Raw genomic sequence first — 27,232 nt, 5'->3', positions numbered from 1 at the left:
TTTCCCTTCAACTGATTTTTTTTTTTTTTTTTTTTTTTTTTTTTTTTTTGAGACGGAGTCTCACTCTGTCGCCCAGGCTGCAGTGCAGTGGCCGGATCTCAGCTCACTGCAAGCTCCGCCTCCCGGGTTCACGCCATTCTCCTGCCTCAGCCTCCCGAGTAGCTGGGACTACAGGCGCCCGCCGCCTCACCCGGCTAGTTTTTTGTATTTTTTAGTAGAGACGGGGTTTCACCAGGTTAGCCAGGATGGTCTCGATCTCCTGACCTCGTGATCCGCCCGTCTCGGCCTCCCAAAGTGCTGGGATTACAGGCTTGAGCCACCGCGCCCGGCCCTTCAACTGATTTTAATCCACATCTTAATCTAAGTTTTAATTTTAATGATACATTTTTATCGCTATTATTTCTATCAGTTCTCTTGGAAGTCTGCCTAGCCATTTTTATTCTCCTGAATTTTTCTATATAATGCCCTCTGTTATGTCTTTAAATATGTTAAACATAATTATTTTCCATTTTGTGTCTGTTATTTCTCATGTTAAATTGTTTTGTTGGAGATCCAATTATTTTCTTTGCTGGATTTTTACTTATACTGCTTGTTTTCATTGCTTATTCTTATTTTAAATACTTTAACTGTGAATTCATGTTTAATGAAAATTTATATGTATGAATTTTTTTAGACCTAGGATGATGTGACATTCTTTCATAGAGGATTTTCTTGTGTTCCATTTTAAACTAAGCCTTTTAAACTAAAAGCTACGAGTTTTAGACCTTACGGTTAGTATAAGTTCAGGCTGTAAATACTTGGATAACAAGGTCATCATGGCTCAGAAGACATCCTCAGGACAGATGGCTCCTTTAGAGAGTGTTAACCTTTCTAGTTTCCTGCTTTCTTCTTATTTTTAGCCTCTGAGATTTTCCCTTACTTTCTTGCCAATTCAGCAACACATTTTATTTTGTTTGTTTTTTATTCCTTAGGCGTGTGTTTTTGAACATGCAGTTTTCTAAGCTGTCAGCAATAAGCATCTCCTCACTCACGTTTTAACTCTGAAATCTGACATCAGACAATTTAGTGTCTCCAAACTATTCTCTTGAAGGCATCATTTACCTCCTTGTTGACACTTTCCTTAATTGTTATTAACATATATTCTCTTCTTGAAGTTCTCATTTCTTTTGTCTTTCAAAACACTGTGACCTTCACTACATCTGCTTCATCTCTTTCCCATCACATAACATGCATTTATCCATGAGTTTGTATTTTATCTGTTTTTGCTTTTCTATACTAGGGTTTATTTGATGGTCTCATTCAGTCTCATAACTTCAGTTACCATTGCAGTTCCTCAACTACTAATTAGCTCACCCAGGAAAATAGTCTAAACTTCTTAATCTAACACATTTCGATGCCTAATATTTTGGACATACAGCTTGATGGCTATCTAGTTTAGTTCCTCAAATTCAATATAACTAAACCTGAGTTCATCTTGTCTTCCAGCTAGTTTCTCTTTGTGTACCCCCATGTGGCATACTAATTCTACCAGGAACTGTATATGAAATTTCAGAACTGCTCTCTCTGCCTCCCAAATGCATTCACTTTTTAAGTCCTACTGCATCTTGCACATGATCTCAATACTCCTTTCTAAATCAGGCCATCATTACCTCCAACATGGATACCCCAAATGCTTCCATCTCTTCCTCATTTCCAACGTCATTCTCACCCTTTAAACAAGACTCAGTCTTTGGCTTCTCAGAATTCCAAGACTTCATACATGGTTGTATTCTTCTATCACTTGATCTCACAGTCTCTGCAACTCTCTCTTTATATATATAATATATGCCAATATATAATTTAATATGTACATACATGTTTAACATTATATATTATATATAATTACTTGTTCATGTAAATTGATTAATAATTTTATTCTTATGATTTGTTTATTTAATGAATTTTCCCTTAAGGGAAATAGCTCATTGATTCTCCATATCCCCTCCCCCCAACACAAAAAACAGCACATTTTGTACAGAAGGCATAATATTTGTTGATTAGACCACATATTGAAAAATGAGTTTCGAATTAGTTTTCCTGTTTATGGTATATCTACCTTTAATCCCTTCTATCACTGTTTCTAAATTAATTCTCATAAGTCTCAGCTCAAAACATGGCACTTACCTGTTCTAAATCATCAGTGATTATATTTTTTCTATGGAAAAAAGTTCAAAACTAGCATGAAACTTAAGCCATTGATGATCTTGCTCTAGTCTTCCTTTTCAAATTTGTCTTCCAATATTTACCCTCTCATGCTCTGCAAGCCATTTAGAATACGGTACTTACTGTTTTCCATGCATGCCTCACATATACAAGTGTCAGTGCCCTTCCCAATTCTGTTGCTGCATCTAAATGCCCTTCTCCACATCTCAAGGAAAGGACAGGTTTACACTGGCTAAGATCCTCGGCTTCAGTTTCTAAAAGTTGTAGACTTGCACCCTAGACCTAGCATTTTTATCAGCCAAGTGATCTTGACCTCCTAATTTTTGGTTTGCTTATCCATCAAATGAGCATAATAATAATAGACCTCCTCAGGGGATCATTGCAAAGATTTAAAAAGATCCACATAGAGTAGTTGACAGAGGACTCAGCCTATATGTTCAGGAAACATATAGGAGTATTAAGTATTATGGTTAGTATTTCTGAAATTACTCCAAGGGTGGTAGAGACTGCCCTTTGCCCACTTCCACATCCATTCTGCTGGTGATCTAGAGGTCATAAACTTGCTGCTGCTGCCACGAGTACCACCACAACTGTCTCTCCCAGCAAAAACACCAGTTAGGAAACCTGAATCCTGGAATTCTGAATGGATAGAAGCTGTTCACATCTCAGCCAGCCGATTTGCCACCATCAACAGCAGCAGGAACACGTCTTTCATTTCATATCCACCTGTGATTTTCCCATGTGTTTGTAGCAGAGACAAATTTGCATCCTGAACACACACTGTAAGAAGATCCAGGAAATGCTTTTAATTTCTTGATCTCTCCAACTTGAAAGAGGATAAAACCAAGTTTGGGAAGGCCAATCCATAATATCTGCTACAAAAGTCATTGAGTTGCCACTGCTTCAAGTTGTTCCTGAATTTTTCCTAGCTGAAAGTAATTGTCCTTCCTCCTTCTTTAAGGGGGTGGTTTTCAACCGCGCTGGATATTAGAGCTACTTGAGAATGGAAAAATACTTATTTTTAGTGCACTCCCAAAAAGTCTAATTTATCTGAGACAGGGATGCACCTTGGACATTTTTTAAATTCTAATGTGTACCCAATGTTTAGAACTACTGCTATAAAACTTGTAACCTTTCATTTATTCTCATCACTTCCTAACTTTTGTTTAGTGATATATGAAATGTCCTTACTCTTCCTGCTAGATCATAAGCTCTCTGCAGACAGTATGTGAGTCTAATCTATTTTTATATCCTTTACAACTTGCAGCAGATTACTTTGCAAATGACATGTACTTTACATGTTTTTCAAATGCATTAATAAATAGATGGTGTGTGATGCCTTGCAAACAATAGTATATTAAAGATACCAGGCATGGCACCTAGTCCTTGCCTCTCTCCCACGTGAAATGTTCTCAACTACACTTCTTGTGAATCTATTCATTCTGCATAGCATAGTAAAAATGTTAAGTGGATATATTACTCATAGTATTAGGCTTTTTATCAATAACTCAACCATAAAATATAACTTGACGTAAAATTGTTCTGGTTTTAAAAATAGCACCTAAGAAATAACATTCTCAGCTACAGAAACTATTACCAATGAACTTACATCTTTTTTTTTTTTTTTGAGACGGAGTTTTTGCTCTTGTTGCCCAGGCTGGAGTGCAATGGTGCTATCCGGGCTCACCGCAACCTTCACCTCCTGAGTTCAAGTGATTTTCCTGCCTCAGCCTCCCAAGTAGCTGAAATTACAGGCTTGCGCCACCACACCCGGCTGATTTTATATTTTTAGTAGAGCAGGGGTTTCTCCATGTTGGTCAGGCTGGTCTTAAACTCCCAACCTCAGGTGATCCGCCCACCTCGGACTCCCAAAGTGCTGGGATTACAGGCGAGACACAGCACAGCCGAACTTACATCTTTTTAAGGGAGAAATCTAAAATCTAAAGGAGGGAACTAGAAAAACAAAGCCAAGTCCATTGATGCCATTGAATTTCTGAACTACTCATCTGTCTTCTACTCATCTGTCTTCATTATGTTCTTTGATGTATCAGTGTACCACTAAATAAACCTTCTAAAATCCCAATATGCAAAGATAAAACTTCTGGGCTTAAATGTTGTGTTAGTTGCTGAATAACTTTGAAAGAAGTTTGAGAAGAATGTCTAAGTGACACATTCCAAGTGAATGACTAGCACTGCTGAGTTCACACCTAGAAAAGTTGAATGCTAACCAATTGGGGGTACATTGTTTATATTAATAGTTCTTACAGCTCATAATGAAGAACAGCTTTGTTCAAGACTTTTTAATCTTTGAAAGCAAAAATTTTCCAATGTCTTTGACAAATTATTCCTCAGGTGATGATTCCTGAGACAAAAATCGCATAGTTCTCATCCTCTTTCCTACAGCTCTACCTGTTAGGGCATGATTAAAACAAGCTAATTGGCTTGCTCTTCTGGACACAGAATTATTCCCTGAGAATTTTAAACCATTAATGTTAGTGATAAAGAGGAAAAAGTAAAGAATAATGTTTAGAAAAGCATAAGATAGTAAAAAGTGGTCAGATTGGAAAAATTCATTCTCTTACCTGTTCTGCCTGCTTCATTCCAGTTAGAACTACTTGCATTCGAAGTTCAAATCACTTTAAAAAGCTTTCAAGTTTCAAGATCCTTCTTCATCCTTAATGTACCCAGGTGAAAATTTGTTCTCAAGACTAAACATTTCCCAACTTCAAATGAGCTCCTATGCCATTCTCTCACTTGTCTTTTCCCTTCCTCAATAAAGTTTGATCTTTCCTTCCTTTCTTCTTTCTTTCCTTCCTTCTTTTCTTCCTTCCTTTCTTCCAATCTTCCTTCCTTCCTAACAGATTTCCAACAGCTTAACTTCCTTAAGGTCTTCCTAGAAAGGTCTCTCCTCACTCTCCTTTCTATTATAATGGTTCTCTAAGAATTATATATCGTTCTAATAGAATGTGTATCTTTTATATAGTTATAATACCTCTATTTTTAAGAAACACTATTTGGATATATTCAAAGATCAATAGTTAAACGATAGACTTCATGAAAATGAGGAATTAATTTCTTAGTGTATTTTTTCTAACCAAGAAGAAAAGAATAAACATTCAGTTTGTTCTCTTACTTCAAATTACATTCACTATTACTAAGACAGGGGCTAAGCTAAGAGAATCCAGACTCCTTGAGGGGGCAGGGAGTTCAAATCACTGAGTAAATATTTAAGAAGTGTTGACCTGGACCAAATGCCTCCTCCCACTGTATAGTCCTACAAGTGTAAAATCACAAGGTTTTGAGATATTAGACCAATTCTGTCCTCACCCTACCCAACTTCCTGATGTTGCTTTTACAAAACAGAATTGAATAAGAAGTGAATTTCTTTTAAGAGGCCGGGTGCGGTGGCTCACGCCTGTAATCCCAGCACTTTGGGAGGCCTAGGCGGACGGATCACAAGGTCAGGAGATGGAGACCATCCTGGCTATCACGGTGAAACCCCGACTCTATTAAAAATACAAGAAGAAACAAAAACAAAAACAAATAAACAAACAAACAAACAAAAACTAGCCAGGCGCGGTGGCGGGCGCCTGTAATCCCAGCTACTCAGGATGCTGAGGCAGGAGAATGGCGTGAACCCGGGAGGCGGAGCTTGCAGTGAGCAGAGATCGCAACACTGCACTCCAGTCTGGGTGACAGAGCGAGACTCCATCTCAAAAAAAATAAATAAATAAATAAAAATAAATTAAGACATATGGTCTATGTTGTAAGGAATTTTCTGTGGATCCAGGCCTATTATCCTATTAGGACTTGGATGGGAGAAGGACCATCTTGTCTTATATTTAGGCATCTGATCTGATCACTAAATAAGTTACAGGTATTTTGATGTTGTCATGTTTCAAGTGTCATTTAAAATAAGCAATTGAAATATTATCAATTTGGTGTAATCCCTTTTGTGGTTTTATATATTCATTTTATAATACACTAAAAGCCTCACAAAATGGCAGTAGACTGCCAGTTCCTAACCACTGAGGGGCTATGTTTCATGATGCTATTATATACATCTAAAACGAAAATAAATATTAATGAAAGTGACGTTTTCCATATTAAGTGAAGAGAGTTAAAGGTACATACTTTATTTCTATGAAGTGATAAATACTTGATTGCTGTAAATGTGAATAAAACTTTTATTTTTAAACCTTTCAAGGGAATTAGATCTATTTTCCTGCTGTTTTCAAGCCTTCAGTAACCCTCTGAGTGTGTTTGTACTCACTAGGAAGGAACATTTCTGTGGAATTAATCAAATGGAGAATTCAATGTTCCTTGTAGATGATTTTGGCCATGTTCCATTGCGAACTTTCTAGTCTGCATTTCATCTTTCCTGGGAAAAGACCCACATATTCCAAATCCTCTGCCTTTTCTCTACTTGTTAGTGAAGAACAATATAGCAAAACTGCTATGCACAGAATTAATAATCATGTGCATTTAGCAAGGCTCTCTGCTAGGAACTTCAACACTAGAATAAGGCAAAACGCATGAGAATAACAGTTCAAATGTAGTCAGTACAAACTAGTATCAAAAACGCTGTTGTATCATCATCGTTAATTGCTCCTCTGATTTTGCCAAAATTAAAAAAAAATTCTGTTGGGAGAGAATTAGAAAATATTCAAAGCTCCTAATATATTCCAGTAAATCCTGAGATGACAAATCTCATTTTCTGAGGAAAAGCAGTACTACTTTTTTTTTTGTAACAACAAAGAATTCATGTTCAACGCCTAATTAAAACCTTTGGAAATCTATATGCGTTGTTTCTTAATGGCTTTCCAAATTTACAAGACAATCAGAATCCTTATCTACCACTGGCTTTAGGTTTCATATCAGCTTTTTTATTCACCTTACAGAATGATTTTCACCTTGCAGATGAATTCTAGCTATTTTATCCATAGCTATAATGGAATAGCTGCTGCTATTATTCATGCTCTATACATGTTACTTTGGCCCTAAAGCCTGAAGGAACCTATTATTGTTTTCTACCACTGATGATTTTATATGCACTTCTGCATTTGGGCAATTGTTCAACAATAGTCACAAAGACCTAGCACTTGTTCAGAATCCTACCTGCTGAGGAGTTTTATTTGGCCAGCTTGGTAAAAGATATTTAAATGAAGATATCTAAAGCTAGTAGAAAACAGAGATTTTGGAGTCATCAGCACATTTGGGATGGTGAAAGTCACAGCTAAGGAGGGGATGTGGTACAGGAAGACCTTGGGGTAAATGTGCAGAGCCCTTATTCAGTGAAGACTCGAATGACAATGTAATGATTATTAATTTATATTTCAGTAAAAAAGACTGTTTTTCCATCAAAATCTGCCTCTAGAATTTTCCAGCAAGAAGTAAGTGATGAGAGTTATTAAAAGCCCTAGCAACAGTTTATATTTATATCCTTGAGGTAAAACCATCCTGTTTCAACAGATACCATATTCTCATTGAATTCCACATTAGCTTATGATAAACACAAGATGTTTTTCATAATCTAGCTGCAGGTTTTATGCATTTTTTTAGCAAAACACACAAGAACTGCCAAGATGGGAAAGTAACCTTTCCTAAATCACTCCAAATGTCACCATGACTAGAAGCATATTTTCCTAAATTGGTGGATTTTTGCTTAAGAAAATATAAATTCATCCGAATGCTTCACTCACATTATATTAAGGTTTCATCATTTATCCTATAAACAAAATTCTGCTTTTATATACATGAATCACTTTGTCATTCACAGGATCAAACCAAAATGACAACTGCTCAATTTTACTGTCAATACTGCACAGCATCACTTCTTGGGAAGAAATATGTACTAAAGGATGACAGTCTGTTCTGTGTTACATGTTATGATCGTGTATTTTCTAACTATTGCGAGGAGTGCAAAAAACCAATTGAATCTGATTCTAAGGTAAGTCTCAACACAATTTACAGAATTACTGCATATGAACGCAAACAAGTGGGTTGGAGTGCCTCTTTTCCTTTAGTGTTGACTTTCAACACCATTTCTCTGCTACTGGATATACAAGGATCTTAAAAGTTACCAGCAGTCAAACTCTAGCCACTACACTTAGCACTATGAAATACAACATATGCTTAATCCTCACATGATCTTATAAGGTAGCTGAGAATGCTAAAGATTAATGATGTTAAGCTATTTGTCCAAAGTTACACAGCTAGAATTTTCCTGCTGTTTCCAAGCCCTTGGTAACCCTCTGGGTGTGTTTGTTATTTCTGGAATGACAAGGGTATAAATAAATGCATAAAGAATTGAGGTTGTAAGGATTCAAAATCTGTTTTCTGACGTAAAATCAGCTTTATTTCTACTAAGCCCTACTGATAGCTCTCACTCCTACCACCCATTCCTCCGACATGCTTATTTTCTTTCTTTCTTTCTTTCTTTCTTTCTTTCTTTCTTTCTTTCTTTCTTAGGATTCAAAATCTGTTTTCTGACGTAAAATCAGCTTTATTTCTACTAAGCCCTACTGATAGCTCTCACTCCTACCACCCATTCCTCCGACATGCTTATTTTCTTTCTTTCTTTCTTTCTTTCTTTCTTTCTTTCTTTCTTTCTTTCTTTCTTTCTTTCTTTCTTTCTTTCTTTCTTTCTTTCTTTCTTTCTTTCTTTCTTCTTTCCTTCCTTCCATCCTCCAAATGTCTTTCTCTCTCTCTCTGTCTTTCTTCCTTTCATTCTGCGTTTGCATTACTTAGGTGATATTATTTTTTTGTTTGCTTTTTAGATAAGTCTCAAAAAGTAATAGAACATTGTACCCCAAAATTTTAAAAAATCATTCCACGAAAAACCTCTATCATAGTTTATAAAAAGAATATAGGCAAATTTTGAAGACACAGCAGAGAATTCATTTGTTTTTTCCCAGCTGCCTTAAGTGACGCACCAAGAAAGCCCTGGGCTCTATCTTTTAATTACCCCAGAGAGTCTCCTCTCTATGGGTAACAGTTTCAGTAACAACTTTCCCTCAAGCTACTAGCACAACCTACTGACATGAGAGTCCCAGGAGTGTTCAGTTTTGTCTTATAAAATGTACTGTTTTGTCACAACCACATTTAATTAACTTTTATTTACTGTCTCAAAGGATCTTTGTTACAAAGACCGGCACTGGCACGAAGGATGCTTCAAGTGCACCAAATGCAATCACTCTTTGGTGGAAAAGCCTTTTGCTGCCAAGGATGAGCGCCTGCTGTGCACGGAGTGCTATTCTAATGAATGCTCCTCCAAGTGCTTCCACTGCAAGAGGACCATCATGCCTGGTAGGATCTCAAGGGGGCTCCTGTCTCTAACTGAAGCTGCCATGCTTTTCATTAAGTCCCAGCACATGAGGAGTGCTGCAGCTCCCAAAACCCTGGTTTTGAGAATGACATCTTTCTTACTCTCTCAATCTCCTTCCGTGTACCTTAGAAATAAAAAGATTGTTCATTCATTATCCTTGAATAGGTAAATTACAGTGTTCTGTGTATTTTCATAAAGTCTAATTCATTGAAACATTTCAAGCCAGAACCTCACCCATAAAATAAAGAAAAATTTATAGCAATAATACTACATTAAACGCAGTGCCCTAGGCATAATGAATGGCATCAGAAAGAGTGATTCATCATAGGCGACTGGGGCCAACTGTCATTTTGTAGCTTGACACAAACTGTTTTGGGGATCAGTCATTGTTATTCTCTCTTAGGGAAGACAGGGTTCATGTATATCATTCCACTTTTGGCAAGGACTAATTCTTTATATTTTGATCTTCTTCTCAATCTCTATGGACAGCAGCATAAGAACATAATTGAATCTTACTGTCTCACTCTTGCTCTCTCATTTTCTTATTATGGATTCAGAGAATTTCTAGAAGGCCATAACTGCACAGCGTAGTCTCAGCAGTTGTGCTCAGGGCATTTTTAATACCCCTGTAATGATTTTGATGGCCCAATTTATCCAAACCATGTAAAACGATTAGGAGTCTTCATTCGAAGTACTTTTACATCTCCAGATTATAGGTTATGAAGGGCTTGAAAGACTTTTCAGTGTAAGAGTGATTCTCCATCACCATGGCTGAACTTTACCAACCTTTTCTTTTTTTTTTTTTTTTTTCCTCAGATGAATGGGTTTTTTTGAACCTGAGAAAATGCTATTTTTCTAAAAGGACAATTCATTTATCATCTTAACTTAAAACGTCTTAAAGTAATTTGATCTGTATTATGCTTGACTTATACTAACAGGTCCTTAATTTTGGAGTACAGGTTCCCGCAAAATGGAATTTAAAGGAAACTACTGGCATGAAACCTGTTTTGTGTGTGAGAATTGCCGACAACCTATAGGGACAAAGCCTTTGATCTCCAAAGAGAGTGGCAATTTTTGTGTGCCGTGTTTTGAGAAGGAGTTTGCTCACTACTGCAACTTTTGTAAGAAGGTAATTTTCTAAAGAGGGTGAAGCTTATGGAAACTCAGACCATTTCTTTTTAGCTGTATCGTATATTTGGAATGAACTGATATTGTTACGCTATATCTGCAATCACACACCCATAGTAGTTTGGACTTTCAACATGTCCAAACCACTAATTGTCATGATGACGATAACTATCTTTTTTTTGTTAACCATAAAATTCCAGCCACAGTAAGAATTTAATATTCCAAACAGCTCAAGTGATTTGGTATTCCAGTTCATTGCACTGTTTTTTGTTGTTGTTGCTGTTTTGTTTTGTTTTTTTTCCTGAGATGGATTCTCACTCTGTCGCCCATGCTGGAGGACAGTGGTACAATCTCAGTTCACTACAACCGCTGCCTCCCGGGTTCAAGAGATTCTCGTGCCTCAGTCTTCTGAGTATCTGGGATTACAGGTGCTTGCCACTGCATCCAGCTAATTTTTGTATTTTTAGTGGACACAGGGTTTCACCATGTTGGTCAGGCTGGTCTCAAACTCCTGACCTCAGGTGATCCACCTGCCTCAGCCTTTCAAAGTGCTGGGATTACAGGCATGAGCCACCACACCTGGCCCATTCACTGCTTTTATACAAGATCTCACATATTCTGAGAGAAAGCACAGGTCTCTCTTTGAATACAGATGTTTCTTAAAAAATAATTTTTGATCCATTCAGTATTAACTGTTTCAGAGAAATATGGATTTGCCTCACAAAGTGACTAAGGGAACCAAGTTAAACAGGGTGTTTAACTCTTCACATTCTTTCTCAGCAATGCAAATGTCTTCTTGATTTGAAGCTTTTGTATTTCCTAAGAGTAGAGCAATCAGCTCAAGAGAGTGCCAAGATCATGGGGGACGTTCAGCAGACAAAAGACAGAAAGAAGACTAAGGGCAGCAAGTTCCTTCACTCCAGCTCCAGGATCATGTACAGCCTTCTGACTTGGCTTCCCACTCAAAAAACATTTTCTAAGAGGAAAAAAAAAGTGATTTTTTTGAAGTAAACTTCATCCAATTCTTTTTTTATCCTCTAAGCTTTTATGTGAAAAAGTAGCTCTAACACCTTGATGAAGCCTGTCTGCATTCCATATAATATATATGGGATGTTCTCAAAGAAATCCTTGATCTCTGAGGCATCATAAGTTTAAAATGACACCATAAATTGTCATAAGAAAGCTGAATCATGAAAATACATTGAATTAGTATAGTGGTTTCAAAGTACTTTTTATCTATGGGCCACTTTGGGAGAACTCTTAAGCCCGTTTGTATATCTGGACAGCTGGAAGTCACACTACCACTTTCTACACACACATATGTGAACACACATGCACATACACACACACATGCAGTGATTGTTTAACATGCATAACCAATACCAGTACTTCATTTAAAGAGGTAGCAATATACTATACTAAGTTATAATTATTAAATTATACAATGTTGATGGCTGAGAATTGCAATTGATGACAACATGATATAAAATAATCTTATGACTGAGACCTTCATTACTCTACCAAAACACTAGCTTAGAAAATGACTTTACAAGCAGCAATCAAGCCATATGACCATGTGACATATGAATTCCAAAGAATTACCAATGACAGCATTTAAAAACATGCTGGAGGTTGGGCATGGTGGCTCATGTCTGTAATCCCAACACTTTGGAAAGCCAAGGTGGGAAGATTGCCTGAGATCAGGAGTTCAAGACCAGCCTGGGCAACATAGTGAGACCCTGTCTCTATTTAAAAAAAAAAAAAAAAAGTTTAAACATTAGCCAAGTATGGTGATATGTGCCTGTAGTCCCAGCTACTTGGGAGGCTGAGGCAGGAGGATCACTTGAGTCCAGAAATTCAAGGCTGCAGTGAGCTATGATTGAGCCACTGTACTCCAGCCTGGGTGACAACGAGATCCTATCTCTAAAAAATATACAAAACTTAAAAATTAAAGAAATTAAAATCATGCTGGAAATAAAATGAATAGATTCATCTCACTGTTTTGAGAGATAACTGAGTTAGCCAATTTTAGACTTCATTTCTTAAAGACTTAGACTAAAACAGTAATGAGATTTGTGAGAATTATCTTAAAATCATTTATTGGATACAATATAAAGTCTCTTTCAATGCTATAACAATTCAAGAGTGAAGCTTCTTTAGTACATCCATGCTGAGCACTGTCTGGGCCAAGTGCTAATGTTTCCCAGGTTATTGGAGCCTGTAACTATATTTAGGATATGATTTGAAGTCACCAAACATTTACAAAATATTTATATTGGGTAGTAGACAGATTATGACATACCGGATTATTTTTTATTTAGTTTTTAAAACCACAAGTCCTTTTCTAAAAAGCTGGATATGTTTTTGATCAAGATGATCCAATCTAAACAATTTTTTTCAACCCAAACCAAAACCCAAATATTTTCTTAAAAAAAAGAAAAAACGACCTGACAATCAGGCTCTTAGAACTTTTAAGCTCTAAAATCCATAGATTTTATTTTGTTACACTAAGATTTATTTTCCACCAGAAAGCAAATGATTCTAAACTACAAGCCCTTCAAATTAAAACTCCTCAAGGTTCAAAAGGAGTTAAACGTCTTCTTCAATTCTTCATCTGTCACCTACTGAGTGCAAAATCATTATTGCCTCCACTTTTTCAGAGAAGAAACTTGTTCTAAATCCTGGGATCAATCAGTGGTGAAAACCAAACTTAGATATTAGACTTCATCCTAACCTTCCTACCTCTTCAAAAGGAATGTAATCACAAGCAAACTATTTCTAATGTTCCAGAGTTTCTTGTCTCTAATTAAACAGTCTTTGGTGTATATATCAAGTTTTATTTTGCTGTGAATACATTTTTCAAGTTTCAGATCTTTTAAGCATTGCCTGCTAATCATTAGACCAAACAAATCAAAGGAATCATGAATTCTGCTGTGTCTGCTGTAGGGCATTGGAAGTCAGTAGGGGGTATTTTAAATTGCTTTACTTCCATCACACCATTATGCTTCTCATTTACTTATTCAGAATAGTATGCTTTTTTCCTCTAGGAAAATATCTTTCATATCAAATATCTTTAATTTCTAAGATATTTGTTATATGATTAAAAATATATTTAGAATAATTTTTTCACAAGTGTATGTCACAGACAAATAACATTTTTGAGTTTGTAAACAAGGAGGTGGCTTAAAATAGGCTCTATGTTTTACTATCTCGTTAATTTGATACAAAGATTGTGGGAACCACCTCAGATATCCCATTGCTTCAGTCATTACAAAAATTTACAAAAACACATTCCAATATCTGCAGCAACTCTAAGAGCTCATTAGCTGTAAATTCAAAAGGTGATATGGCTTAAAAATAGTTACACGAGAAAAATTGCCCAATATTTATCCATCTGATTCTAAATAAAGATTTCTCAGCCTTTTAAAAAGTAGAATTCATGGATTAAATTCATTTAGGAAAAAAAATTATCTTATGCAGAACTAATTACATCTCTGGCAAAACACTTCACATAACACCTTAAGGCTCGATGTACAACCAGGGCTCAATCCATTGAGTTCTGATTCCCACAACGCCCCATTGCTAGATACAATATTGGAATCGCTTTCCAACTATTTTTTTCTTTGGTATTTATTCATTCATTCAGCAAGGATTTTCAACTGCTTATCTGTGCAAGGTAACCTTGACTCAGTATGGTATTAATGGTGATGCACACAGGCTGTGGCGTCAGACCATGCAGGTTTGAATCCTAGCTCACTGTGGCGATGGCAAGTAACTTAATGACTGTAACCCTCAGTAGCTGCTCATAGGAAAAGAGGGAAAGATAATAGTCTCTACTATGTAGAGGTGTTGAGAATATTCAGAAGAGGTCATCCTTAGCACGATGCTGAGGACTGAAAAAACACTTAAGAAATGGTAGTTGTTATCAACAAATAATGGTGCTTACCAATTCCCTTCAGAGTTACTGCTGTTGGATATTCTTGTACCTGGTGTAAAAAGTTCAGGAAAAAGAAAAATTCTTTTAAGCATCCCTAAAGTTAGACAGGTAGTTATAAGAACATAGTATAGAAAATAGCTCTAACAGCAGATCTTTAAAAACCAAAATTAAGAAAATTCAGAGAAGTATGAGGAAGTAAATAAAGAACATGTGTGGTTTTCTCCCCGATCTTCCTGAGTCCAATAGGGCCCTGCCTCTGTTCTATTTCATTGTAGCAGAAAAATATACAATAATTTTTATTTCTTTCTACTTCTAATTTAATTCCTATAACCTTTGGTTTCTCATATTATTAATTTTTAATGACTTTTTGAGGAAAAGAACATCCTAAGATGAAAATAGAGTAGCCGAAAGCACCAGTTGTGGACATAGAAGGCATGAAATGATCTTTTTTTTTTCTTTTTGCTTCCTTTAATCCCCAGAGATACTAGGATCTCAAGAGAATCATGAAATGATCTGAATTGTAATGGCTCCCATGGTCATTGCCTTTTCTGTGGTCTTTGGCAGATGATAACTTCAGGTGGAATAACATTTTGTGACCAGCTATGGCATAAAGAGTGTTTTCTGTGTAGTGGCTGTAGGAAAGATCTCTGTGAAGAACAGTTTATGTCCAGAGACGACTATCCATTCTGCGTGGACTGCTACAACCATCTTTATGCCAACAAGTGTGTAGCCTGTTCCAAACCCATTAGTGGTGAGTTCTTCAGTTCAATATGATCTTGCCATGAGACAGTTATGACTATATGAAACGCTGTCTAGTTAATTTAGGAAATACGATTAAAGGATGGGAAGCTTTCATTTATGTTTCCTTTTGAGATAAACACAAGTGGGTGCAAATATATGAGCATAAATATTACATGGATTATTCAAGGAAAGTATAATTTGGGTGCCTATACTCGGTAAAGGTAACTACCTACTAAACCTAATGGTACTGACTCTAAGTAAAAGACCTTCACAAGGAGGTCTGCTTGCAGCCTCATTAAGATTTGAGTGGGAGGAAAGAGTCCTCATAAATCAGAATCCTGCTTAATTCCAAAATAGGACCAAGCATCCTTTAGTTAGGAAGGTTTTAATTAAATTCCACTATTGTATAGAACATCTGAAGCTGTAATAATTAAGGTAACATAGGTCAGTAATTAATTAAACTTCATTTTAAGATGCTTCTAACAAATGTATTACTCTCTTTTCTCTATTCACGTGCAATTATGAAGTGCATTTATGAGTAGACGAAAGAAAACAAGATAGCATTTTACTGAAAAAAAAGTGACATGATTTGAAAATAACATAATGATAAATCGATCCATGTTAAAGAGGTTTTCAAGGTAAAAAGAAATACATCTTTTCCCCAGAGACACCTTTAAAATGCTAATCCTATAATAAAGGAACTGAAACTAGCATGACACTTGAGAAATCCAGCAGGTATTCTTTCTGGCAATTTATAGTCACCTAATAATGTGTCAGAACTGTATATCTACTTTCTATTCCTAGTATTCTTAGATCATATTTCAATTTTTAATTCAGTTTACATACCATAGAATTAAAGATTTTATCCCTTTCCTCCTTCTTCATCTTCAAATATGTAACAAAATAAAAGTTGAGTCTTCATGCACTTTCCAACCGAAAGAAAAAGTTTCACAGCAAGCCCCACCTTGGCAGGTTTTCACTGACTTGCAAGGGAAGGGAGGGCGTCACCAGAAAAAACAGCATGGTCTTATTTCTCTAGACGGAGCACCATGTGTGTCAGGATCTCACACTGGCCCACAGGCTACATCTGGCCAGCAGGCAGGTGATGTTTGGCCTGAACATGTTTGGAAATGTAAAATCCATCTCTGCAGCTAAAAGTAGAGGAAGAACCTACCATTGGGTGAGCAAACTGTCTCCACATTAACCAGCAGGGTCACCATCATATGGAACTAGTGGCTGTTCAATTGCATTGGGCATGCCCTCTCTGTTCCTTGCACCCTGTCTGCATCACTCAGCTAGATCACCTCCCTGGCCCTTGCAAGAACTTGCCTTAGCAGTCTCACACCACTGGGCTCCAGGGTCCATGCTTTTAACCACCCTGCTCTCCTGCCTTCTACAAATTTGGCAATTCCTATAGCCAAGAGAACAAGCCACTATCTCCACTGATTTTAGTTAGAAAATGGGACTTTCAGATATCCAACAGTACCTGGAGCTCCAGAATCTCCCTAGTAAAATCTGCAATCACAGTCCATTTATTTTATAACAATACTTTTCTTGAATCGGGACAGAAGAAAAGGAGAACTTCAAGGAGAAAATAAGGAAATTAACAACTCAAAATAGGTTTCAAAATTCTCTGGGCATCCAGATGGCTAATACTGATCTGCAAAAAGCCTATACAAGCCCTGAACTTGAGTTTCAATTCTGATATATCACAGATTCATGTGCCTAAGTGATTTTTCTCATAGATTGTTCCAGATCACTGAGCCCAGGCTTTTAAAGTTGAGATGGAAAAACAACATTGTTCTGCACAAAAATATGAGGATGATCAAGAGCAAACAATCTGACCCAAAAGTAATCTAAATGCAATATTATATATTTTATTCAGACTCATCAGTCCACAGGAAATGTCTAATAACTATTTTAATCTCTTTTCTAAACTTTTTTATTGAGACACCAGAGACTGAAATGCCTGCAAAAACTTACAACTCACTTTAATATTTCTTGATCTAATTGTTAAATATCTATAGACCCTGTAGTACCGCTTCTTTAAAATTGAGCTATTTGAACTGATGTACCATTGGAAATCTGATACTGTCACATGTCTTCAGAAAATTGGCATTCATCTGATTATTATATCACTTTAAGAAGCTAGGTATTCTTGGTCAAAGGATACAAAATTTCAGTTAAACAGGGGAAATAATTTCAAGAGATCTATTGTACAACATAGTGACTATAGTTAACAACTATGTATTATATACTTGAAAATTGCTAAGAGAATAGATTTTAAATGTTCTCACCACACGCAAAAAAAGTATATGATAAGGTAATAGATATGTTAATTGCCTTGATTTAGCCATTCCACAATGTATACATATACAAAAACAACACATTATATATGTACAATTTGTATTTGTCAATTAAGATTAATTAATCCATTAATTTTTTTTAAAAGCTCTGAGAAATCTACCTATAAATCACCAAGTATAATTTTTAAAACCCAGCACATTGAACTGCTTCATTTGAACAAACTCCAGGTATAGCTGCCATATTTTCTCCTCCTTTAAGATAGGATTAACCCCTTAAATTATCAGGGATAAATGAAGCAGCTTCATGCAGTGAAAAGTGCTCTGGACTGAGGAGCAAAAGACTTGGTCCTCCTGCCCCCACTGCTGTGTCACCATGGGTGACTAACTCACTTCCAGGGTGGGGGGCCTTCATTTGCCTTATTTATAAAACAAGCAATTGAGCAGCTTTGCTTTCTTCCATCTCTGTTTATTTCAAGGAAAAGGAATTTCAAATGTTGTGGTTTCTTCAGAGAGCGATGCTAATGTTCCTGACCATGTTCTTTACCAAAGAGAAACTCAAACTTAGTTTCATGAGGTTAAAAGCAGAGACTCTAAAGACAACTGGCCTGTGCTTAAATAGTAGGTCTGCTGCTTACTAGCTGGGTGACCTGGGGCAAGTGGTTAAACTTCTCATTTTTCAGTTTTTGTCTGCAAAGTGGAACTGATGCTAATATCTACCCCCATGAAGGTAAGGTGAGGGCTGTATAAGGTAACACACATAAAGACTTAGAATAGTGATTGGCACACATTCAAGCACTCAACAAATGCCAGCTCTTATTCTACTGACTTGTCAGAAACCTATGAAACCAGATAAAACAGGTGCCAGAGACCCGCTTCAGGGATGACTTTCTTACTGCAAATAACCCTCATGACTTAAGGGAGTAAACATATCCTTTTTGGAACAGTTTGCAAACGTCTCACATGTTGGTTCAGCCCTTTCTTAAAGTCATCAGATGCTTCTAGTTTTTCTTCTTCATAAAATCTGGAAGATTTGCTTTTATATTTGCCACTTGTACAAGGCTTACTAATAAAATTAAGAAAAACTCATGAGTATCAAAATGCTAGACATGTAATAGTTTTATGAATAGCATAATTTATGTATATACAGAACATTACTCTTGCAGTCAGCTTATTAACGTTTTGAATAACATTAAGGGAATTAAGTAGTACATAATTAATTTACATTTATTAGGAAGTAATGTTGATAGCATCATAGATAAGCGAGCTATAAATTTAATCAAGGAAAGCAGAGGAATTTGATGTAAATTTCTCTATAAACTACTAAATTATATATGAAGACATCAAATAAGTTTGTTACGATGGAAACAAAAGTTCACTATCCTATTTAAGAAGAATGTATCTGAAATAGAATGCTATTCACCCTTTCACATCACCATTCCAAATGGAGTATTTGGAATTACATATGAATTATATAACTCTTTTAGCCTCACTCCATGGATGATAAGCAAATAATAGCACTAAGATTACTGGGAGAAAACACGAAATAAATATAGACCCAAGCCTAGGGCATCTCAACCTCTTCCCAAACCCCAAACATTTTCTCCCTTTATGGAACTTCTCAAAATCAGTTTCTTGAACTATACCCTGGAATCACATTAGGGAGAGAGAGATCAGACCCTCACTGACGATTCAAATTCTACTACTTTTAAAAGAAACTGTGTGGCTCAAGGGAGGCCCAGGTTAAAGTGGAGGAGGCTAACAAAGCCCTTAGAAACCAATCACTGGATAACGTGGCTTCATTGGTCAGATTCAACAAAAGCTGAAGTTGTCTCTGAGCGAGGTAATCAGGCCACCACGTTAGGATAGCTGAATGATTAGACAAAATTCTCTATTTTGGGCTTTCTAGAAATAGTGTCCCAAACCATATGACCCCAGGATGTATTCTAAGTACAACTAAGCACAGAAAAATGAGGGGAAAGAAAACTAAAAGTCGTTACAACATCGGACGTCAGGCTAGAAAGTGCACATTTATTTCATTTTGTCTTAATTTTGCAGCTAAGAAAACTTAAAGTCATATAGAGAAAAAGAGGAAATGTATTCATACTTAGATCTATCTCTGGCTTTACAGCCTATACCTTCTTTCCACTACGCTACACTGTATTTTCTTATCCGGCTTAGACCATCCTTATCTGTTTCCAAAAATACGTGACTTGCATATCAGCATTCTGCCTTCTTCTGTAGATTATGGCAGAATTTGGCTGCGAATCTGGTTGGGTGGCATAGGTGGAACTTTCCTACAGCGGATAGGTCCAGATGGACACAGGCCCAGGAAGCAGCATTCTTTTTTGGGTTACTTGCCTCTATGTTGTCTTGCTCACAGCTATATCTCCATTTCCTAGAGGAGTATATGATAGAATGCTCAAGCTGTTCCTTGAAAGGATAGATTAATCTTTTTCTCCAATTCCTTTACAGGTCTCACAGGTGCCAAGTTTATCTGCTTTCAAGACAGCCAGTGGCATAGCGAATGCTTTAACTGCGGGAAGTGCTCTGTCTCCTTGGTGGGTAAAGGCTTCCTGACCCAGAACAAGGAAATCTTCTGCCAAAAATGTGGCTCCGGGATGGACAGTGACATCTAGGAGACAGTCCTTTCCCACCTAAAATCCACTTTGCCTTTGTTGTCACTAAAGCCAGAATTCAGTTGCAGTCTTATTTCTGACTTAAGTTTTAGAAAATATTAATGTAGTTTAGAATGGAAAAGTTTTTGCACACAGTTTGATCGAACTGTATTCTAAGGGCACAAAAAGCACAGTAGAACAGAAATGAATATATGCTAAATCACAAAGACAACTCTCCTTGCAAAATACTGCACTCTGCTGTTAGAAACATAGGAAAATATCTCTTCATAATCAAATATATGACATATACCTGAAGAATGAGGTTTTTCATACCTGAAGAGTAAAAGAAAAACTAAGAGCTCAAACTGAGAGGTATGCATGAGACTAGTGTTTGCATTCCTGGTTATATGTAATGTGATAAATTAGCTATGAATGGTAAAAGAACAAAAGTGATCAAAGTAAATTCATCAGCAATTATCACATTTAAGAATTGTTATGATTTAAAAATCATTCTTTTTTTGGTCACACATACTGACTTTAGAATTAAAAAACAAAGCTACAATTTGTCCTCATACACAGTTTCCACAGCTTGCTAGCTCCGTGTTTACTCAATGGAATATGAGAATTGAAGACTTTATGGCTCTCATAATCTGCATAGGTATAAAGGGGATCATTTCTACCTAGGGATAGTCAAACCATGGGTTTCAACACATTTTGTATTAAATGTGTTTTCAAAGTCCACAGTGATTTTTCTAAATGCTTACAGATTCCATGAAATAACAGTCATTCTTTCAAGTGGAGTTAACCAGGATAATCTTTGTCCCTAAAGGCAAACCTTTAAAATAAATAGATCATTAAATCATCACTTGTGGAAATGAGTTTTAGGGAAGGGATTGAGTGTTGGAACATGACTTTCATCCAGATATCTAAAGACATAATAGAATGCATAATTAGCTCTGTGCCTCATGCATTTTGCCTTCTAAAATTACATAGATGATTAATGGGCAGACATAAAAGTGGGCTTTAAAGAAATCTAGTAATAATAAAAACTGAAAAAGAATAATTCACTGCTGATAATTCCGAACCTGCAAAGCAGCACAATAATGTGCATTGTAGGGGAGCCCTCCCCACTCTTCCCCCACACCTGTGCCACCCACCTTACCCCAAGTCAATCGTGCCCCCAGCTTCAATCTGCTGCATAACCAGGAGGTGCACTCCTAACCCTAAGCAACCGTCCTACAAGTCAGCCAGTGTTTATTGATCACACAGGAAATAAACAGCCTTAGTTGGAAGTCCAGCACCAGGTTTATCTTTATACCAGACTTTAACTGATCGTGACCCTACCTTGCTGCCCCTGGATATTTTCCACATTACTTGGGACAAATGGAGAGCAACCTCTGCTCTCCATGATCAGTTATCACATTGGTTATAGCATCTCTTGGGTGGAGTAGAGGGAGGTCAGGAGAAGAAGCCCGCATAGATATATAAGTGTCTTCTCTCAGATTATAGATTAGAGCATTAAAGGTTTTGATTAAAATCTAATTATAAGATACTGCTGATCACAATTACCAAAATAGCATCACAGGAGATTCAATTAAAATTGTCATGGAAACAATATTTGAAATAGTTTAAAATGCAAGAACATTCAGGGATGTTAACAATTTAGAGATACTAATAAATGTTCTGCTAGATAGACTATTTGAACACTAAAAATGTATTTTGGGGTTAACAATGCCAAGATACGTTTTCATATTCTCATTGCAAAATACAGGCAAAACTAGCAATATTTTTTCTGCATTATATGAAATTTCACAGGTAAAACTAAATCTATGATATAGAAAATAATAGTACATTACACATAGTGAAAACTAAGCCACTTAGGTTTAGATAGATATATAACATGTAACATCTTCTCTGTTAACCAATTATAGATAAGTATACAACATGTAATGTTTTCTTAGTTAAATAATTGGAAATGTTTAGGCATTTTACTGTGTGTGGGAGGGGGCGTGAGTATGCACATGATGAGACTTGTATTCTAGCCTTACAATTAAAATTCACAGAATCATTTCCTAAATATTTTATTATCCTTTCATAAGTATAAATATATGTACTTTTACATATGAATAGTTCTGCATTTAGAAGGTATCCTACACATCAAACATCCATTAAACATGTACTATACTATGCCAAAAGTTAGAGCTTACACTGTTGTGGTTCTGGAGTGATAGGAGGATGGATCAGGGTATGGAAACGCAGAAGTGCGTGATGCAGAGATCCTTGCCTACAGGTTAAACAAAGCACCACTGTAGACACAGGACACATATACAAAACAACTAAGAAAAAAGACTTCGTTAGGTCTTTGTGTAATACACACAAAGATAAATGTAAAAATTATATAGTTGATTTATACGGTTTATGTGACAAAGAGAAAAACTCTCTTAATGGACTTATCCAAAGATGAAATGGACTGCCTCAGGAAACAGTGGGTTCCCAGTAATTCAAAGGTGACATCTGCATAGGCAGGAAAGAAGTTAAAAGCAAATCCCACGTGCCAATAACAACCAGATGGCTTGGAAGTAGCAGAGACTGTGCCGAAGAGCAGGAGAGAATAAGACTGCTAAAAGAGAAAGAGTCAGAGGAAGGGAGATATTAACTCTTAGGATAAAAAGTGTATATAACAGGCCATAGAAAGTTACCAACTGTTCTTAAGTAAAGGAAGAAAGTAATTATTGCAGTGTTTGAGGGAAATTATGCTATTGATTCTTTGTGGAATAGAACCAAAGAAAGCAAGGTTCCAAGGATTAACTTTCTTACTGCAGTAATAAGTTTGGTTAATGGCTACAAAAGTGAAAAGAAAGAGGAAAAAGGCATTGAAGGCCAAGAGTTATATTTGTTGGCAAAGTCAACAAGTCAAAATATTTTGTTTTGTCATGTTGGGGATTAAAGATGACAGAAGAAGCAAAAATATATTTCTGCTTCAATAATAGTGACTAGGATGCCCAAGGGTTCAATTTTAACTTGGCATTTTATATAAGTGTTAAATTGGGACAAACTAGCTCCACTGGTTAAGTAAAATGTGGTTATGTTACAATTCAGGCTTCAAAGCTCACATCGTTGCTATAACTTAAAAAAAAGGAACACTAGATTGTTCATTGGAGTAAAATATTGGCCTACCATTATGAAAAATGCATAACACTAATCACAAATGGTTAAAAAAATCACTGCCAAATTTAATATCACAAATGAAAAGTCAATCCAAAAACACATTTGATGTTAGCAATACCATTTTTGAATTTAAGAAAAAAAATTTTAATCTACTTGGCATATTGTTAATTGTTTTTTAAATAAGAAAATGGTTGTTTGGCCGGGCGCGGTGGCTCAAGCCTGTAATCCCAGCAGTTTGGGAGGCCAAGGCGGGCGGATCACGAGGTCAGGAGATCTAGACCAGCCTGGCTAACACGGTGAAACCCCGTCTCTACTAAAAATACAAAAAAACTAGCCGGGCGAGGTGGCGGGCGCCTGTAGTCCCAGCTACTGGGGAGCCTGAGGCAGGAGAATGGCGTAAACCCGGGAGGCGGAGCTTGTAGTGAGCCGAGATCATGCCACTGCACTCCAGCCTGGGCCACAGAGCGAGACTTCGTCTCAAGAGAAAAAGAAAATGATTGTTACAGTGTGTTCTACATATATTTAATCAAGCACATAACCTGTAACACATCTATAGATAGATATTTATTATGATAATGATACAGTTTTTGCTAATTTTATACATTGGTTTTTAGAAGTCTCTTATACTGAATAAATTTACATTTTACATAGTCTATATTACTCATATTATTTTTAAAGATTTATTTTTTACATTAACTGTTTAGTAAACAAAATAGGTGTGGAATAAATTCTGTATTGTTTCTACTTCTATTACATAAAGGAACATGATGACTTTTACCTTCTATTACCCATCTGTTTTTACAACATTCAAGTTGTAACTATATATTCAGATACCATTTCAGGCATAAAACAGAATTGTCTGGCCCAAACAAAATCTCTCTTCTGTTAAACTAGGAGATCTATGGCTATGCTCCGACAGTAATAAAATGTTAAAATATTCTAAACTAAAAAACAAAACAAAACAAAACAAAAAAACCTCTATTACTTCTGTGATTCTGAAAATATTTTATGAAAAAGAAATCCCACTTCAATTGAATTTTTCTACTTTGATGCTGGTAGTCTTTTGCTAATTTCTTATTTTTATATGTAAGGAATTGCTAAAACTCTTGGTGGCTTTAAACCCTTATTTATTCTATCTAAAGCTAAATTTATGTCTATTACACAAATCTTCATGAAACTTTAATCCATATTATTAGTATCAGTTAGTTACTCTCCAGAATTAATCTTGGATGCTGAATTCTTTTAACGTCCAAACCTGTTCCACAAAGAATATTTGGAAGAACACCCTCATCAAATGTTTCTAGTTCACTTTTTAAATCACATGGTTTTGAAAAGTAAAGATCTTATGGGGACCCACAATATAAACCTTATGTCTTGGAGTAGTGTCTCTTCAATGAAAGAGTCAGAATATCACTAGAAATTACAGTTGTTAGGTATTAATTTTATCCTAAACCTCTTCTTCCAGGAGTATTAAGTCTTTAGATCTTCATTATCCTACCAGAAACATTGCAGGACTGACTGAAATGGGATCACCATTAAATGTATGGGAACTTTGAGGTCCTCTTTTCAGGGAAAGGTAAAGGAGAACTGTCAAGACTTGGGAAAATACATCACCAGGATAGATATGGCCTTATGACTTCTCAGAATTTACTGAATCTGTATTGTGTTATGTCAACATTTAAAAAAGGATATCAAGGAGAGAGGATATCAAGTCTTCATTTGAACCATCCATCTCAAAAGAATTTAGAAATGAGTCCATCCACTCAAGTCATCCACGTGGCTTCTTAGATGGTACCAAAAATGTATCATCCAGAGAGAATTAGAGAAGTTTTGTATGATAATTAAAATCATTCTGAATTTTTTTGGCTGATAAGCTTTAGACCAAATACTCTATTCAATATGGAGGAAATCAAAAAGGAGAGAAAAGAAACAAGAGATTCAGACTCAAAGTTGGAGTCTATAAAAGAAATAACAGAGTTTACATGTATTTGAAATGACTGGATTTTATATCACTGTGGTTGAGAAAGGGAACAGCTCGCTGTGATAGAATTATGATCTGTGTCACCGAGGAGCAAAGAGTATTTGGGTCAAATATTTTCCCACGAATGTTAACAAACTTATGGAGTGGATGTCCGTAAACGGTTCTCTAAATGAGGAACGTTAATGAGCTCAGCAGACATTCATCCAATGACTCAAACAGTGACATTAAATGCTATTCCTGCTACACATAAAAACAAAAAGTTTTATATTTATGGAATTCCACACACTGAATCCTTAAGGCTTACTCCTTCTTTAACAAATGACATTGTATCCCTTGTTTGCCTCTGTAGCATCACTGATAAGTCTGTTTATTTGAGAGCTTCAACCCAACCTCTCAAACAGGAAATGAATGAAGGAGTATGGATAGAAGAAAAATGGAGAAAAAGAGTGTGGTGATAAAAATTTTGACATTTCTGAAATAAAATAAAAAATTAAATTTTTAAAACTTTCGTTTTCCCTATGTAATAAAAACTTTCCAAAACTACAAGATAGTTACAAGAGGCAAAATATATGAACAAAAAAGGAAAAGTTTGATAAAATTTTGGGCTTAAGGACTACAGTTAGTCTTCTCCCCTCCATGGAATTACTCTCTTAGACACCACCAACTAATATGTAGCCACAAAAGTCAATGATTGCTTCTTCAACTTTCTGTCTGCTATGAGATAGGCACTTGCTATTGCTGGCTTCCTCAAGCTTCTTCAAAATCTTTCTGCCAGTGGCATCCATGACACCATTCTCTCCTATGTCTCCTAAATCTCTGCCTCTTTCACTGGCACACCATCTTCTATCAATTTCTTAAAAACAAATATTCCTAAATATTCTTGACCTCCTTGCTCTATATTTTCTCTATTGGTGAATTTGAATTTATCTAATTCCATGATTTCAATTGCTTTCTCTGGATAGCTGAGTTCCAAATATACATCTTCTGCCTTGAATTCTCTTCTGAGTTCCAGACCCAAGTTTCTCATTGCCTTTTGGACATCTCAAACCAATGTCATGCAGACACCTAAAAATAACTTTATTATCCTTCCTCCAAATTCTACTTATTGTCCTCTGTTCCTCATCTTAGTTAATGCATCATCCAAATAGAGCTTTTTGAATTCAAGTCTTGGGCACATGAAAAGTAGTCATTAGGGAAATGCAACTTAAAATCCCAATGAGATACCATTTCTCGCAGACTAGAATGGCTATAATAAGTAAGACAGACAGTAACAAGTATTGTTAAGGATGTAGAGGAACAGGAACTTTCATATATTGCTGGTAGTAATGAAAATGTTAGGAAATGATACAGCTACTTTGGAAAACAGTTTGATAGTTTCTCAAAAAGCTAAACATAAAACTACCATAAAGCCCAGAAATTTCACCCATATCTACCCAAGAGAAATGAAAATATATGTCCACACAAATGTTCACAGCAGCATTATTCATAACAGCCCAAACTTGAAAAAACCCAAGTATTCAACTGATAAAGAGATGAAGGAAGTATGATACAGCATATCATATAATATTATTCTACCATAAAAAGGAATGAAGTATTGATGCATGCTACCACATAAATGAACGTTGGAAATATTATGCTAAGTGAAAGGAGTCAGACAAAAAGGCCACATACTATATGATTCCATGTATACAAGATGCTCAGAACAGGCAAATTTACAGAGACAAAGTCGATTAGTAGTTTCCTGGGGTTAGGGGCATGAATGGTAATTAACTGCAAATGCTCATGAGGAAACTTTTTGGAGAGAATGAAAATATTCTAAAACTAATT

General features: G+C 36.1%; 1 protein-coding gene across 3 annotated transcripts in view; it reads left to right on the top strand.

Annotated features, from left to right (window-relative positions):
• The window catches only part of LOC105498565 (four and a half LIM domains 5), a 52,131-nt gene extending 31,781 nt beyond the window's left edge, over positions 1 to 20,350 (top strand). For all 3 annotated transcript variants that reach the window (XM_011770708.3, XM_011770709.2, XM_071096706.1), the window contains 5 exons: positions 7,982 to 8,152; positions 9,336 to 9,510; positions 10,489 to 10,658; positions 15,159 to 15,345; positions 20,114 to 20,350. In XM_011770708.3, coding sequence (XP_011769010.1) covers positions 7,994 to 8,152; positions 9,336 to 9,510; positions 10,489 to 10,658; positions 15,159 to 15,345; positions 20,114 to 20,277 — 855 coding nt within the window. In that variant the 5' untranslated portion in view covers positions 7,982 to 7,993 and the 3' untranslated portion in view covers positions 20,278 to 20,350. The remainder of the gene's footprint in view (positions 1 to 7,981; positions 8,153 to 9,335; positions 9,511 to 10,488; positions 10,659 to 15,158; positions 15,346 to 20,113) is intronic.
• Positions 20,351 to 27,232: the final 6,882 nt, after the last annotated feature.

The sequence above is a fragment of the Macaca nemestrina genome, chromosome 5, assembly GCF_043159975.1.
Source record: "Macaca nemestrina isolate mMacNem1 chromosome 5, mMacNem.hap1, whole genome shotgun sequence".
In the NCBI taxonomy this organism is placed as follows: Eukaryota; Metazoa; Chordata; class Mammalia; order Primates; family Cercopithecidae; genus Macaca; species Macaca nemestrina.
The sequence above is the reverse complement of the archived record's forward strand: the minus strand, read 5'-3'. Positions and strand labels throughout refer to the sequence as shown.